The following is a 16,704-nucleotide window of genomic DNA, read 5'->3' as shown; positions in this document are numbered from 1 at the left end:
GAGCATTAAGTGCTTCCGAAGAAAGTTTTGAAATATTTCACCATATTACAGCAGAAGCAGTCAGTTATGATTGGCAGTGCCTCAAGAAAGCAGTTTCTATTATCAAGGACCCTCACCACCCAGGCCATGCCCTTTTTTCAGTGCTATCATCAGGAAGGAGGCACAGGAGCCTGGAGACACACACGTAACATTAGAAAAACAGCTTCTTTCCCTCTGCATCAGATTTCTGAACAGACAATGAACCTAATAGATACTACCTCACTCCTTCTCTTTTTTTGCACTAATTATTTTATTAAATCTTGTATTTACAGAATTGTCATTTATAGTAATTGTGCACCTTGTTCTGCACGATACTGCTGAGGCAAAACAACAAATTTTGTGACCGACGTTCATGACAAACTTAATTCTAATTCTGGATATCTGCAAAACGCAAGCATGGTTGTTACCTATACTCTCGTTTGTTTCCTGGTCAGGTGCCATGGCAAATGAGTCCACCTTCAAAGTCCTCTGAAGTTACGTTCCCTGTAACAAACACAGAACAAAAGACATAGAAAAGGGAATGACAAAATGCATCACTGACACTGCAGAATTGACTTGGTCCAAATAAGTATTTACATCAAAGCCAACATAACAGAAATATCATGGAATTTGAAATCCCATCATGCTGTGCACTGGTGCACCTCAGGGTTGTGTGTTCAGCCCACTACTTCACATGCTGCTGACTCTCGGCTGCACTACCCAGGTTCAGTTCAAACAGAATCAGCAAGTTGCAGATTATTCAACAGTAGGTGGCGTCATCCACAACAACGATAAGTCAGCTTCCAGAGAGGGGATTGGAAGGCTTGTCAAATGGTGCGCTAAAAACAACCTGAGTCTCAACATGGACTTCAGAAGGATGAAGACCGACCACACTCCACTACACATCAATGGTTCCATTGTGGAGAGCACAAAGTTCCTTGGTGGACTTCGATCACACAACCTATCCTGGACCCATAACACCTCCTCATTCGTCAGGAAGGTGTAGCAGCACCTACACTTCATGAGGGCGAGGAGGGCAAGGCTACTGGCCACCCAGCTTGACAACATTTGAGAGGAGTAGTGACCAATTGACAGTGCTCTGTCTGGCTCCATCATTGTGTGGTATGGGAGACTCAATGCATCGGACTGGAAGTCAAAAAAGATGACCATCAAAAGGGCCAAAAAGGTCACTGTGATCTCCTTTTCCTCTATTAATGACATTAACATGGAGAGTTGTTCAAGTAAAACAGAGCACAAAGAATGATCAAGCGTCCCTATCATCCAGCACACAGTATATTTGACCTACTACCATCAAGAAGGACAGAAGCATCTTCTTCCTGCCAGCTGTAAGTTGATGAACTGTGTCCTGTAATCCAGTAAATCGTGCCAAATATTTCTATTTATTTATTTTGTGCTATGTACGTATATGCACTGTGGTCTTGAGAAACATTCTTTCATCTGGTTGCTTATGTAAGTCAGATGATAATAAATTTGAAATTGAATGTATCAGCATCATCCCAAGGTTGACACTTGATAGTGAGGACAAAGCTTTTAGGAAAAAAAGGAACCCTTTCTAAAATGGTGAAATGACGAGTCTTAGAATATTTCAAATTCTACAATTGAAAATGTTAGGAATATTTGCTTGCTGCAAAAGTATCATGTATCACAAGGTAAATCTAAGATTTATATACACCCCTTCCAATCAAAAAAGATGAAAACATACGGAAGATGCACTGATCCTCACATTACAGTTTTTGGAGAAATTCAACAAGTGTCAAACAAGCACTGGAAACTTTAGTTGAGATGAAGTGCATGCTCTCCCCTCCTGGCTCCTGTCCACATTACACTGGCCATCTCTCCTCTGCATTATCAACCCTGATGTAGGATTCCAGCCCACAACATTGACCATTCTACTGCTCTACCTGTTGAGTTCCTCCAGCATATTTTTGCTCCAGATTCCAGCATCTGCAGTTTCCCATATGTCTGTAGTGCCACATTCCCAAATACATGTACCATACTGTTAAACTGCATCTGCTGAGGATGAAACTCAGCCAGTCACGCAACATTCATACAGCTCTGCCTGCACCTCCTCCCTCACCACAGTTCAGTCTCCTCCAATATAGTCACCTCTGCTGCCCCCCACCCCCCCATTATCGCAGCTACTTGTTTCCACAGGTTGTCCAGCAAGGAGCACATCGTCCAATCTTCTAATCGTTGTCACCCCTCCTCAACCCTTGACCCCCATTCCATGAAGCCATCAGCATCTGTGTCATGGGATGCCTGCTCTTCGACATCCATCCTCAACCCCTGGACCCCTCCTTGATACTTCGCCCCATTCCCAGAAGTCTTCCACATCCTATCACTATCACCCCTCCTTGACTCTGGTGCCCAATCCCTGAAGCCATCAATGTCTCTGGCCTGGCGGGAGATCCCATTCCCATTACACTTCCTCTTCATCTGGCCCCTTGTCTTCTTCCCTTCTCACCTTCAATCCATGGCATTTTGTTTTGGATTCCTCTACCCTAGGAAAATGCCAAGGCCCCAGATCTGCACAGAGCACCTTTGAAAATAAATGATCAGGTCAACTGGCCCATTGTACCGAACATGGAATAGCGTCACAGAACACTACAGCACTGAAATGGGCCCTTTGGCACATCTGCTCTGTGCTGAACTATTCTGACTAGTGTAAGGTAAAACATCATTAGATGGGAATGTGTAAGGAGTTACCCTGCCCTGTACAGGGCTGTAACAAGATGTAAATGCATCCTTGTACTTACAAGATAAGAGAGACATTGATGGATTGAGAGGCAGGAAGCTAGCAGGGAAAGGATAGCAACAGTTTTAGTCATTGGACAAGTAATGATATGATGATGTTCTAAGCATGTATCCAAGGGTATAAAAAATCACCATTTTGCTGATAACAGCAGAATGCATTCTCCGACTAACATGGTTGGTCGCAAGTGTTACAATCCGGTAATAAAGAACAAAGAACCCTGATTTCGACTCAGTCTGGTGTTTGTCTCACTCATTCATGAACAAAGCAGACCTAACACTAGTCACCTTGACCTGCAACCAAACCACACCCCTTCCACCCAAAATTTTCTGAAATCTCAAAAATCAAGCCACATGCACCACACTTCAGCTGGCAGCTCACTCCACACCCTCACCACTCTGTGCGATTCCCCCTATTATACCCTTTAAACATCTCACCTTTCACCCTTAACCCATGTCCTCCAGTTCTTGTCTCACCTAACTTCAGTGGAAAAAGCCTGCTTGTATTTATCCTATCGACACCTCCAAATTTTGTATATCCCTCATAAATTTTTGATCCTGTGCTCTGATAATTCAGATCATTTCTCATCCCAAATATAGTTATATTCAAGAGAAGTCAAGGGTCTACAAATGCTGTCCCGTGACACAGTTCTACCCCTCTCCTCTTTAGACTGGGTACTCCCCACCTCAGTCCTGCTACAAGGTCTCAATCTGAAAATTCTTTCCCTTTCCCCCAATCCCCACCACAGATGCTGCCTGACCTGCTGAGTTCCTCCAGCAGTTTTCTTTTTGCTCCTTTTACATTCAGTATGTTGTTAGCTACAAGGCAAAGTTCAGTCTTTTATGTCTGGAGCACATTTGGAAGAGAGGGTCTCCACTCCTTGAGGGGTTCAGAGTTATCTCTCCCTGAGCTGAAAACCACATACAGGGCTGGGCAAAGTAAGAGACAGAAGCTGCAGCAATGAGATCAAATTTACTGCTGATAAAAACTTCTTGTAAAGTATCTGTAACGGTCACTACAGATGGCAAGCCACATGCTTTCCTTATCTAAAGTTTTCCAGAGTGACCCACACCACTTTGAGTGTGTCAGACTGTTGAGAGTCAAGGGAAGTGGAAAGGTAAATATGGAAGCGGTTTGTGATACAGATAAATAAAACCTTAGAATGCCAGAAAAGAACATCAGAAACAGGAGCAGACCATTCAGCCCTTTTTGCCTGCTCACCCACTTGATCTACAGCAAAGCCCCATTAAAATATTGTATGTTTCATTGAAATATTAAAACTAAAGTTATAGATTTAAGTGTGGCAGTGGCTTTAGATGCAGAAAAGGCATTAGATTAGAATGGGATTTTTTTTGGTTCAAGGTGTTGGAAAGATTTGGGTTGGGACAGATATTCACAAATTGGATTAGAGCTTTATACAATGAACCTAAAGCTAAAGTTGTAACAAATGGACAGGTTTCTTCACCATTTCAGTTACCTAGATCTAGTAGCAAGGATGTCCATTATTGCCAGCTTTATTTATTCGAGCAATAGAACCACTTGCAAAATTGATTCGCTCTGATCCTGATATTAAGGGAATTAAAGTTAATCAAGAGAATAATAAGATTAATTTATTTGACAGAGCGAGTAGGTTCGATACACAAATTACATTTAAGATTGAAGGAATACGGGAAAGTGTCGGGTTATAAAATAAATTGGGACAAAAGTGAAATCATGCCCCTCATTAGAGGGGATTTTACTCAGTGCTAATGAGATACCCAATTTAAATGGCCAGTGAATGGAATAAAATATTTAGGGATACAGGTAGATAATAACTCAAAATATTTATATAAGTTGAATTATTCATCTTTACTTAAGAAAATTGGAGAAGATTTGAATAAGTGGATGACATTGCCAATAACATTATTGGGCAGAGTTAATGGTGTTAAAATGAATATATTTCCTAGTATCTTTTTCAAATATTACCAGTATTGTTACCACAAAAGTTTTTTTCAAAAATTAAATAAATATACAAGAAAGTTTCTTTGGAAGGGCAAAATGTAAAGGGTATCTTTAGATAATTAACATGGTAATTTAAGTTAGGAGGCCTACGGCTTCCAAATTTTAAAAATTATTACAAGGTGGCTCAAATGAAGTTTCTTGCTTCATTTTTTAAATAAGGAGAGAAGTCGGCATGGATTAAAATAGAAATTGATAAAATAGGAGAGGGAATACCAGAAGATTTTATATACAAATGGGAACCAAAATTAATATCTGGTGAGAGGGAAACCCTTTTGTTTAAATATTTATTTAATACTTGGAATAAGATAAACACTGAAATTGGAACGAGGGAGGTTGTGTTATCTAAAATGCCTCTGACTCAAACTCAATTTATTCTATTTTACAATGGATAATCAATTTTTAAATATTTGGTCTCGTAAAGGAATTAGATATATCAAAGATTGTTATGAATGAGGAAATGTAATGCATTTGAAAACAATTAAAAAGTAAATACGGGATAAAAATACACTTTTTTGTTATTATCGACTAAGGGCATATTTAAGAGATAAATTGGGTCAAATAATGTAGTGATGTGGATATACTGATTCGTAATAGACATTTAAAGAAATTACTTCAGCCATGTACATTTTATTGCAAAAGGGAACTCCTAAGCTTTTCAACAGACAGATGTGAGAGTCAGATTAAACATTAATATTGATGAACAAAATTGGTTGGTTATGTAGAGATAAAATGACAAATACAAAGAATGTTAGATTCAATAATTTCTATATCAATTATATCTTATGCCGCAGAAATTAAATAGATTGAAGTCAGATCTATTAGATCAATGTTTTGGGTGTTGCCAGGAGATAGGTACTTTTTTTACATTCTACTTGGACCTGCCCTAAAGAGAGACCTTTATAGATAAATTTAGGAACTTTTTCAAAACAGGTAACAGGAACTAAATTTCCACAAAATTCTATGTTGTTTTTATTAGGCAATATTGTAAAGATAAGACCAAAATTGAAATTAACTATATATTAAAAAGAATTTGTAAAGTTGCATTAGCAGTAGCAAGAAAATGTATAGCAGTAACATGGAAATCTGACACCTATTTAGATATTGAGTGAAATAATGTAGAAATGCATAGCAGCATTCCCCTTGAGAAGATTGCTCATAATTTAAGAAACAATATGATGTATTTTTGAAAATTTGGCACCCATATTTACAAACTGCAGGGATTAATTTATGGATATTTTCCCTAAACTTCGAGAAACTCGTTAACCTCTTTGGTAAAATTTAAAAATGTAAAGGGTTAGAACTGTGTGGTGGGCAGTGTCTTCTTGGCAATTAGGTTTCTTTCCTTTACTTTTTCTCTTATCTCTTATCTTGCTTTTTACCTATTACTTAATTCTTTCTTTACTTGGGGATTTTTTGTTGGGGGAAATGGCGTTGGGAATTTGATACCATCATATATAACGGAATTGACATTAATATTTGATTTTTGTATTTTGCTATGATTACATGTATGGATGAAAATTTTAAATAAAATATTCAAAAATAAACTAAAGTTACTGTTCACACACCAGATGAGATTTGCCAGGACATTGTTACATGAAGCAATGGTGACAGAGACGGACATTCAGACATAAATACAGCATGGTAACAGGCCATTTTGCCCCATATGTACATGCTACCCAATTAACCTACACCCCCAGTACGTTTTTGAATGGTGGGAGGAAAGCGGGAAACCCATGCAGACATGGGAAGAGTGTACAAACTCCTCATAGACACTACGAGATTTTCTCTTTGGAGGAAGGAAGAAAGAGGTAAGGCTTTTCTCTTTGGAGCAAGATAGGATAAAAGGTGATTTAATTGGGGTATACTAGATTATGAAAGGTTTTTTAGGGTGGTCAGCCAACCTATTTTTCCTGAAGCGAAGATAGCAAATATCAGAGGAGATCCGTTTATGGTATGTGGAGGACTGCCATAGGTGGATGCAGAGGCCAATACAATAGGAACCTGTCCACACATCTCCCTCTCACCCCATCCTTCACCTCCATCCAGGGAAACAAACAGACCTTCCAGATGAGGCAGAGCTTTACATCTTCCAACCTATTCTATTGCATTCTGTGTACCCGGTGGAGGGCTGGATGGAGGTGGGGGGGGGGGGGGGGGAAGGAGAGCCTCACGGTGGGCAAGAGGGGGGTGAGCGAAAGGCACTGAGACAGAAAGGGGCAGGCAGAGAGGGATGGGAAGGGGGCAGAGAGGGAGGACATGGCGGTGAGAGAGAAAGAGAGAAAAGCAGAGAGATATAATTGTTACACAGCCTTCACAGGATTTTTCCATTATGAAAAGCCTCCAATATCCCAGCATTGGTCATTCACACTGGAACGACCAAACCTGCAAATCTCCGTATCAGTCCAGCATTTTATACAGCATACTGGCATTCCACAAACAAAAGGGGCGGGATGTGCAACTCAACAGTGTTAACATCTGCGTCTAGTGTCAAATATAACATATATTTGATGACATGTTAGACCCACTTGTTTTTCCCCCCAAAAAATGGCTCAAAAATATTCTCCTGGTTTTATATGCCAGGTTGAAATGAGGGTAATAATGGTGAGTAATGCTGACAGTAATGTTGTCAGTCCCTGCACTGGTCACTGTTCTGTTGAGATGCAAGGGTTTGCATTCTAATGTCACTTTTATTAACACACAACCATTAATAGAAGAGCGTGGGAATAAAGCACAATATGAAAGAGTGTGGGGATATGACATGATGACATGGTGTTGGGACGTAAAATCCTAACCTTCCTGAAAATTCGTTTAAAAAGTAATGAACTCTACATATAAATTCCATTAAACAACTTCTAAATATATATACATACTCAAAAATAAAAAGCTTTTTAAGAGATAAACTAGGATCAGAGATTATTGCCCCCTTGTAGTGAAGCGGAAACTGTTATTATATGAGGGACTGTACAGAAATTTACTTCTGCAATGTATATTTTATTGCTAAGAGCAAGTTTTACACCCGGGATTTATAAATCTAAACAAAAATGGGAACCGGATTTGAATATTGTAATAAATGATCACACGTGGATGGACTTGTGTAGAGATTGTATGATTAATACAATCAATGTACGATATAGATTAACAGTATAACTTTATGCATCAATTATATATCACGCTGTACAAGTTGCACAAAATAAAATCAGATTTATCAAATAAGTGTTTTAGATGCATTATAGAAGGTACTTTTCTGCACTCTACATGACATGATCAAAAGTGAGACTCTTTTGGATGACGTGAGAGATATTATATTTTATATTTTGTATAGATATGCTTTAAAGGAGATAAATTATGGCAGTTTTTTTAGTGTAGGTCACATACAAACACTTCAAAACAGATCTCAATTAAAATGCAAGAGCTTGGCTCAAGCCAGACAATCCAGATTCCGAGTGCCTTTGCAAAAACTGAAGAAGACCTCACAAGTAAGTATTAATTGGACATGCTGTGGGGTAATGGATTATTGTTTTGGAAAGCAGCAGATGAATAAACTCAGAAGATTAGGTCCAGTGCCGCAGTCTGCGTAAAAGCAGAGTCCTGTTCTAAGAGGGTCATGTGGTTTTCTCAGAGAGAGAGAGAGAGAGAGAGAGAGAGAGAGAGAGAGGGGGGGAGAATTCAGTTCTACAGTTCAGCAGCAGCAGCTGGGACTGGAACATGGCAATTTGTGGAAAAAAAATATTTTGAAGACAGGTTGTGAGTTTTTAGCTCAGCTTATTCAAAGGCCTTGTGGTCCATAGAAGAGGAGATGGCTGAATGTATAATGTTTCACTTGAAATAAGGGAAACAAAAAGTAACTCTGTGATGACCTGAAAGAACAAGGTTATCATCTGGAAAATTCTGATGGGGCAAGTTTCCTCAGCAAGACACTGAAGTGGCTGATCAGAAGGAGTTGTGGGTGTCCAACAAGCAACAAATCTCTCTCTGAAAACCAACAAGAACCTTCCTGAGCCGTAACCATTTACCTTTCAAGCACCAAAGCCTGGAGAACTTTATAAATGTTAAATTCTGTACACAGTGTAAGAATTGCCTGCAACCAGTGAACTTGAGGAGTGAGAAGTGAGACTGGACAGTAAATTAAAGAACTTTTCTGAACTTATACACACATTACATACACATGCACTTAGAATTAGAAGGGAGTTATGTTAAAAAGTAATGTTAAAGTTTGATCCTGTTTTCCTATTTAAAGATAATTAAAAGCAACCTTTATTTAAGTAACCATTTGTCTTGGTGAATTTCTATTGCTGCTGGGTTTTGGGGTCCTCTGGACTCATAACATTGAAAGTGGGGAAACTATTAGAACAAATCACTGGTATTTCATACCCACAAAACCCTGGCCTATTCTTATTAGGGAACGTGAAACTTTTATTAAATAAAAAGAAATTTGTGACAATAGTATTGGCAGCGGCAAGAAAGTATACTGCAGTTACTTGGAAATCAGATTCATGTTTAGGTGTAGATAGATTACATGCAGAAATTCAAAAGTGTATTCCATTAGAAAATTGCTTGTAATTTGAGGAATAAATATGTTTACAAATATAGTGCCTATATATGCAAAAGATAGGTATTACTGTTTAATTTTATCTCTTCCTATCACTGGCTCCTACAACGCCACCCTTAAGATGAGTTAAGATACTTGTTTGTTTGATAAACTCTATGGTGCCCCATAGTTTATCCTGGTACAATCCAGTAGTTCTTTCTAGATTCTTTCTTTTTTTTTTATAAATATGTTACTACATAATATAAAAATATGTAAGCACTGTTTGTTGATTTTGCTTTAGGGGGTTGGAGTTAGAAAGGGTTTGTTAAAGGGAGGAGGTATAATTTTTTTTGTAGTCAAGACCAATCCATACAATATGATGGATGGATAAAAATGATTATATATATGTGTGAAAACTTAAAGTATTCAAAAAGAAAAGAGCATGGGAAAAAATGCAAACAATTTAATAAGTCATGCGCTTAATATATAAAAGAGCGTGAGAAAATCTACTGCAAGTAATGAACTATAGAAGTGGACTTCAAACTTTTTATTTTACTCACACACCATCTTAAGTAATTCCTTACTAATCACTGCAACCTATTGTTGGGGGCTGGTGGCGGGCTGTCAGTGGGGGTAGCAGGGCAGTGGGCTTCAGACTATTCAAACTGAAGATAAACCCACAGACCAGCTTGCTCACAATCTGGCAGATTTAGGGTTAGGGTTAGCAGACCACAGCAAGAGAGCAGGCAGCAGAACAGCGGGACAGCAGGAGAGAGAGACAGTACTAAGAAAATTATAGTACACAATGTACTAATAAAATTAAAATACAAAATACACATCATGACCCGAGTTAGTTCTGGAATGCCTGCAGGCATTCCGGGAAAATGACAAGGGGTTGAGGTGAAAAAAAGTGAGAACTAGAATGGCACCCCCATTCTGGTTCCACACTTTTTACACAGCACGTGTTCTTGAAAAAGGGGAATCATTTCCTGGAGTGCAGCAGGTATGTAAAAACATGAGGGGTGGGGGACCTACAGAGACACAGAGAGGAGAGAGAGAGACACACACACAGACATAGAGAAAGAGTGTGAGAAAGAGAGGGAGACACACACACACACACACACACACACACACACACACACACACACAGAGAGGGAGAGAGAGAGAGGGGGGAAGCCAGAGAGAGAGACAGAAAGACACACACAGAGACAGAGAGACACACAGAGACAGAGAGACACACAGAGACAGAGAGACACACAGAGACAGAGAGACACACAGAGACAGAGAGAAAGAGAGAGAAAAAGGATGGCCAGAGAGAGAGAGAGAGAGAGAGAGAGAGGGTGGGGGGGGAGAGAGTGAGAGAGAGGCAGAGATAAAATATTCACAATGTAATTTTTTCCCCAAGTACACAACAGCTAGCTAGATTTAAAAGCAAATTAATGGAGAATGATGTATATTCTGAATCAGACCTCACTCCAGGCAAGATTCATCTTACTCAAAAGTACTCACAAATCTTGTACAGGCAGTTCAAAACTTGAAACTACTCGCAATGCCCTTCACAAGAGACCGTAACTTTCTGTTAAGAGCAAAGATGCAAGAAGAAAGAAGGTTCACAGGAATTCATTCTTCATTTGGTCACAAGTCCAGCTGACTATCTCAGAGGCTAATCATGAACCCTCCTTCAATATCCTTGCAGCCAAGAATGCTTATCTGAACACAGTCCATATGTGACTCACACAATTTAATTTAAATATGGAGAAACAGAACAGTAACAGGTCTTTCGAACCCATGAGCCCACCCCTCCCAAATACACCCATGTGGCCAATTGACCACATCGCCGAATTCAAACAACTGGTTGTTTGCGTGTCTGTAAAGAGATTCTGCGTTCTCTTCCCCTCACCCCGAGACCTGTATGGGTTTCCTTCGAGGGCTCGTCATGCTAACTGTACCACCCTTTCTCTCTTCCTCAATTTCCCCTTCTTTCTCCCTGTCCCATTCTCCTTCTCCCCCTACTCTTTTCCTCCCTCTACTCTTTTCCTCATTTTTTCAATGTAATTTTGTTAATTTTTACGATACAACACAGCCACAAAGTCCATGCCACCCAACTAACCCTTACTTCTTTGGAAGACGAGAGAACATACAAACTCCTTTACAGGCATTGCTGGTTTTAAACTTGGTTCACTGGCGTGGAAGACTGTTGTGCTAACCATTATGCCAACAATTTGCGCACAAAGTCCTTCACTAAATTTCATTTGAACTGGAAATGGCCTTGCAATGAGGATATGGTGACGTGTATTGAACAGATTAACCAGGTTCTCTGCTCCCCTAGACTTTCAATTCAAAACATCGACCATTCAGTTTCTGCCACAGATGTTGCTCAACCTGCTGAGTTCCTCCAGCAGTTTGTTTAGTTTCAGATTCTAGCTCCTGCAGTCTCTCGTGTGTCCCATTACCAAGAACCACTGAATGGACACGTCAGCAAGTAAACCAAAGCCAATCTAGACCTACCTAGGTCCTTGCAACTTTTGTTACACAAGCAAGCTGAGGGGGTGTTTCCAGGCTCTGCACACAGTTCTGATTTGAAAGATTAAAAATACATTTTTAAAAACACAAACATACTGGAGAAACTCACCAGGTCACACAGCATCCATGGGGTGTAAAGGGTAACTAACGTTTCAGCCCTGGTCCCTTCGTCAGATACAAGAAATAAAAAAGCAGACACTGGATTAAAAATTGGTGGGGAGAGGGGAGAGGAGAAGGGAAGAAAGGACACAGGCTGAGGGCAAGAAGAGGTGAGAGGGGTATGACAAAAATGCTAGGAAGTGGCGAGGATCAAGGGTAGAAGGAAAATAAGAGGTTAAGTGGAGAAAAGAACACCATGGAGTAGGGAAAGAGATTCAGGAGAGGGGTTTAATGAAAATTCCAGAAGTCAATGCTCTCTACTTGAAGAGTGCCAAGACAGAATAAAGGGTGTTGTTCCTCCAATTGGTTTGGGAGTAAACGAGGCCATGGATAGGCATGTCAGTGTGGCAATGGTGGATGGAATTGAAATGGTTGGCTACTGAGAGATCCTTGCTGTTGCAGGGGGCAGAGCAAAGGTGCTCAAAGAAATCATCTGCCCAGTCTATGTCCAATCTCACTGTTGTGGAGGATACTAAGCTGGTTGTACAGGATGCAGTGAATGACCCCTGCAGATTCACAAGTGAGGAGTTATTTCACTTGGAAAGATCAATGGGGCCCTGAGGGAGGAGCTGCAGGTGAAAGTGAAGCATGTCTTGCGGTCACGGCAAGGTATCGAGGGGACAGTTGGTGGGAAGGGATGTGCAGAAGGGAGCTCTCCCTACTGATAGCAGTGGGACAGGTGGGGGGGGGGGTCTGGTCTCATTCTTTATTTAGGTCTAGGCTAACCTGTACTCTGGAGTGGGGGGGTGTCTGGTCACATTCTTTATTTAGGTCTAGGCTAACCTATACTCTGGAAGGGGGAGGAGGGGTCTGGTCACATTCTTTATTTAGGTCTAGGCTAATCTATACTCTGGAGGAGGAGGGGGGTCTGGTCACATTCTTTATTTAGGTCTAGGCTCACCTATACTCTTGGGGGGGGGTGGATCTGGTCACATTCTTTATTTAGGTCTAGGCTAACCTGTAATCTGAAGGGGGGCTCTGGTCACATTCATTATTTAGGTCTAGGCTAACCTGTAATCTGGGGGGGGGCGGTGGGGGGGATATGGTCACATTCTTTATTTAGGTCTAGGCTAACCTATACTCTGGAGGGGGAGGGGGTCTGGTCACATTCTTTATTTAGATCTAGGCTAACCTGTACTCTGGAAGGGGGGGGTCTGGTCACATTCTTTATTTAGGTCTAGGCTAACCTATACTCTGGAGGTGGAGGGGGTCTGGTCACATTCTTTATTTACATCTAGGCTAACCTCTACTCTGGAAGGGGAAGGGGGAGGGGGAGGGGGGGTTGCAAACTATACAGTGGAATGTAAATATTTGAGGAGAGCCTTGTTCCAGCCGTCCATCCTCACGCCCCGGCCATCAGAGAGACGGAGTTCCAGAGGGCATCTCCTCATAAGCCGGCTTCCTACTTCCTCCTCCACTCACGCTGGCGGCGAACCGGGTGTTTCACGTCCCATGTCCTGCCCCCCACCCCCTTCCCTGAGTAAGGAGTCGTGTTCTGAGTGGCTCTGACCCCAAGTCTCTACCTGGGGCCCGTCGTGGCCGGGCCTTGGAGCGGAGCCCGCACCTGAGCCCTCGCATCATCCCGGATCAGAGTTTTGGCCTGCGGGCCCGAGGCAGCCCCTCGATCTCTCGGCCGAGTTACTCACCGGAGGGAAATGGCGCTTCTCACCCCTGGACAGACCTGCCGGCTTTGACAGAAAATGACAGTAACGCAATTAAAGAATGTGTAAAAATAAATCCGCCCTGCCAGGCGAGCACGCCGGGAAAAACTGCGTCCGGATCAGAATGCGGCGGCGGCGCCGCCATGACACGAGCTGGCAATCTCCGGCCGCACTACAGGCGGCCGCCATATTTGTTGCTGGCGAGCTCCAGTCTCCGAATTTATTGTCGTGCACATGTCACGAAATTCGTTGTTTGGCGCTGCATTAACGTGCAAACGTTGCTGTAAAAAGTCACATTTCAAAATAAACAAATTAGTGCAAAAATAAGAGCTATGAACTGCCTGTGACTCATTGTCCATTCAAAAATCTGATGGAAGATGGGAAGAAGCTGTTTTTGTACCATTGTGTTTTCATCTTCAGCCTCATGTACCTCTGTCACTCTCATGATGGTAGCAGTGAGAAGAGGGTATGGCTTGGGTGGTGAGGATCCTCGAAGATAAAAGCTACTTTCTGCAGATACTGCCTCTTGTAGATGTCCACAGCAGAGTGAAGAAAGACTTGATGCCCATGATGCCTCTGGCTGAGCTCACAATTCTCTGTCCTTTTATTCTTGTCCTGGCCCTTGCTGTGGTGATATGTAATTACAACCACTAGGTCACCAGGCCTTGTATATAAAGCAATCCAGAGCTACAGTCTAGTCTTCCAGGTTCATCTTGCAGAGAGACAAGACCTCTTAGAGTACATATTAGTTTATTAAAGATGTCTTATACTCGCACTGCTGGTGTGGTTATTACCAATACAATTTAATAAACTAATATCATAGCTACTAGGATGGAAGCTGCCTCTGCTCCAACCCGCTTTCCTGACCACCTGGAGACTCTTCCTGAGGAATGGAATCCAAGGACGACTAGCACACATGTGCATCCGAGGACAGAGATGGCGAGCGATCGCTGTACTGGAATCGTGGTGGAATGCAGAGAAGACTAGAGAAGTACGATAGGGCAGGTAAGAAACGGCCAAGAGCTCTGTCTGCCCATGGGTTCGCCGGTACAGGCGCCGTCGACCCTAAACCCCGGTCCAATCAGAAAGGGGCCACTACAAGCGCAGGTGGAAGGATCTCCACAAGTCGAGCTCCCGATCGCCACGTATGTGCAGAATTCCCGACCACTCCAGAGCCAGGGAAAGCAGACATCGCTACCGTCACTTCCCCAGCAGTAGTTTCCCCAGTACCACGGAGACCTGACGCTATCGCTGAGATCCCCCCTAAGCCCACTGCAAACGACCCAAAGCCAGAGACTCAGCCAACAGCCCCAAGCACCCAGGTTACTCCTCCAGCAGACACAAGCCCCACAGAGGCTCTACCAGCAGCTCCCAGTACTCCAGGGTCCGCCCTTGCTACACCTCAACCCAGAGACCACGTGGACACCAGGAACGACCCCCGGGGTGTCCCCACATTACCTAAAGGACCAGAGACTACAGCTTAGCTATGTGCTGTGACCAGACAGGCTGGACCTCGACCCCAGAAATCCCAGAGCCGGCACGCACTTCGGACACTGGCAGAGATGCTTTCTGAAATGCGTGGAGGGTGCTGAGGCATCGGATAAAGAGCTATTAACGCTGCTGTTCATGCAGCTGGGAGACCATCCTTACTCCCTTATACAGGATGCCAGGTCCTACCAAGAGGCAATGAGCACTTTACAGAGGCATTTACAGTAAGGGGCTGAGATAGTACAGATCTATCACCAATGTACATAGTGTATATAGTTACTGTATCTAAACTGTGCTTACAGCGATTGGCTGAGAGCTAAGCCACGCCTATTGTCTGGGCCTTAAAGGGTTGTGTCCCTAGCCAGGTCGGATCATTCTGGACTGGTCGGCCACCTGTGAAGAGCTCCTGTCTTTTGCTAATAAAAGCCTTGGTTTGGATCAACAAGTCTTTGATTCTTTCGATGAGCTCTACAGGGGCATAGCGAACTCCACTCCCGGTACAGGCTCATGACCAGGTCACAACAAGTAGGGGAGTCTGCCAGAGATCTTATACTCTCTCTGAAAGACCTGGCGAGAGGCTGCAACTTTAAAGCAGTATCAGACCAGGCAGGAGTATGCGGAGGACCTTATTAGGGACAAAATTGTTGTGAGCATACGATCCACTGAGACGAGACATCGATTGCTGGAGAAAGGAATGGTGGGGCTAGATGAGGCAGAGACTTTTGCAGAAGCTCTAAAAAGCACCAGAAAAGAATTGGAGGAGTATTCACAAGACCCTGGGGATGAGGCAAACGTCACGCTGCTGGACTCTCTAGCCCCACGAAAAGAAAAGTATGCTGCCTTACAGGAATTCACAGCAGCAGCACACCTTGAGGGTCCCAAGTGCTTTTTCTGTGGTCAGTGAAACCACCCCAGAGCCCTCTGGCCTGCCAGAGAAAATGTCTGTTTCAACTGTGGAAAACGTGGGCATTATGCAAAAGTCTGCAGAAGCCCCAAGGCCACAGCCAAGGCCCATTCTCATGCTAATGAGAGGCAGAAAAGCTCTTCTTTCTCCACAGACAAACAGAAGAAGAATGCCATGTGCAGCTGGACATCTTGGACAAATGCTACAGAGCAGAGGACACAGGTCTTCAAGAGACGAATATGATGCCGAGTACTATCGGATGGAAGGACACGAAAGACACACCAGACTCCTTTCCCTACGCATGAATCAGGTGAGTCCACAAAATTTATCTGATGCCACTGTGTGCATTAAAATTAATGATGTGAGGGTAAATTGCTTAATAGATAGTGGAAGCACTGAAAGTTTTATTGACCAGGGGTTAGTCAACCACCTTGCCCTCCCCACACACCCGAGTGAGCACCGGATCCTGTTAGCAGCCAGCAGCCTTGCGGCTGAGGTAAAAACAGTTTTGCTGGGTTACTCTAGAAATCGAGGACACAAAATATGAAGGATTCATATTACTAGTACTCCCTCACCTCTGTGCCCCGGTACTATTAGGGTTAGATTTTCAGTGCCAGTTAGAAAGCATTACAATAGTGCACAATGGGCC

At 42.6% G+C, this 16,704-nt stretch overlaps 1 protein-coding gene across 14 annotated transcripts in view; it reads right to left on the bottom strand.

Annotated features, from left to right (window-relative positions):
- LOC138761737 (natural resistance-associated macrophage protein 2-like) overlaps nucleotides 1–16,704 on the bottom strand; it is a 133,243-nt gene that overhangs the window by 105,674 nt on the left and 10,865 nt on the right. For 6 of the 14 annotated variants that reach the window (XR_011356479.1, XR_011356469.1, XR_011356468.1 and 3 more), the window contains exons 1-2: nucleotides 10,830–11,013; nucleotides 447–522 (exon numbers count right to left, since the gene is read on the bottom strand). Coding sequence is in view for 1 of the 14 variants with exons in the window: in XM_069934393.1 (XP_069790494.1) it covers nucleotides 447–480 (34 nt within the window). In the remaining 13 variants the exon portion in view is untranslated. The other 8 variants (XR_011356470.1, XR_011356474.1, XR_011356476.1 and 5 more) reach the window with 8 other exon arrangements.

This window comes from Narcine bancroftii, chromosome 4 (genome assembly GCF_036971445.1).
Source record: "Narcine bancroftii isolate sNarBan1 chromosome 4, sNarBan1.hap1, whole genome shotgun sequence".
NCBI lineage: Eukaryota > Metazoa > Chordata > Chondrichthyes > Torpediniformes > Narcinidae > Narcine > Narcine bancroftii.
Note: the sequence above shows the minus strand (reverse complement) of the source record. Positions and strands in the feature narration are given on the sequence as shown.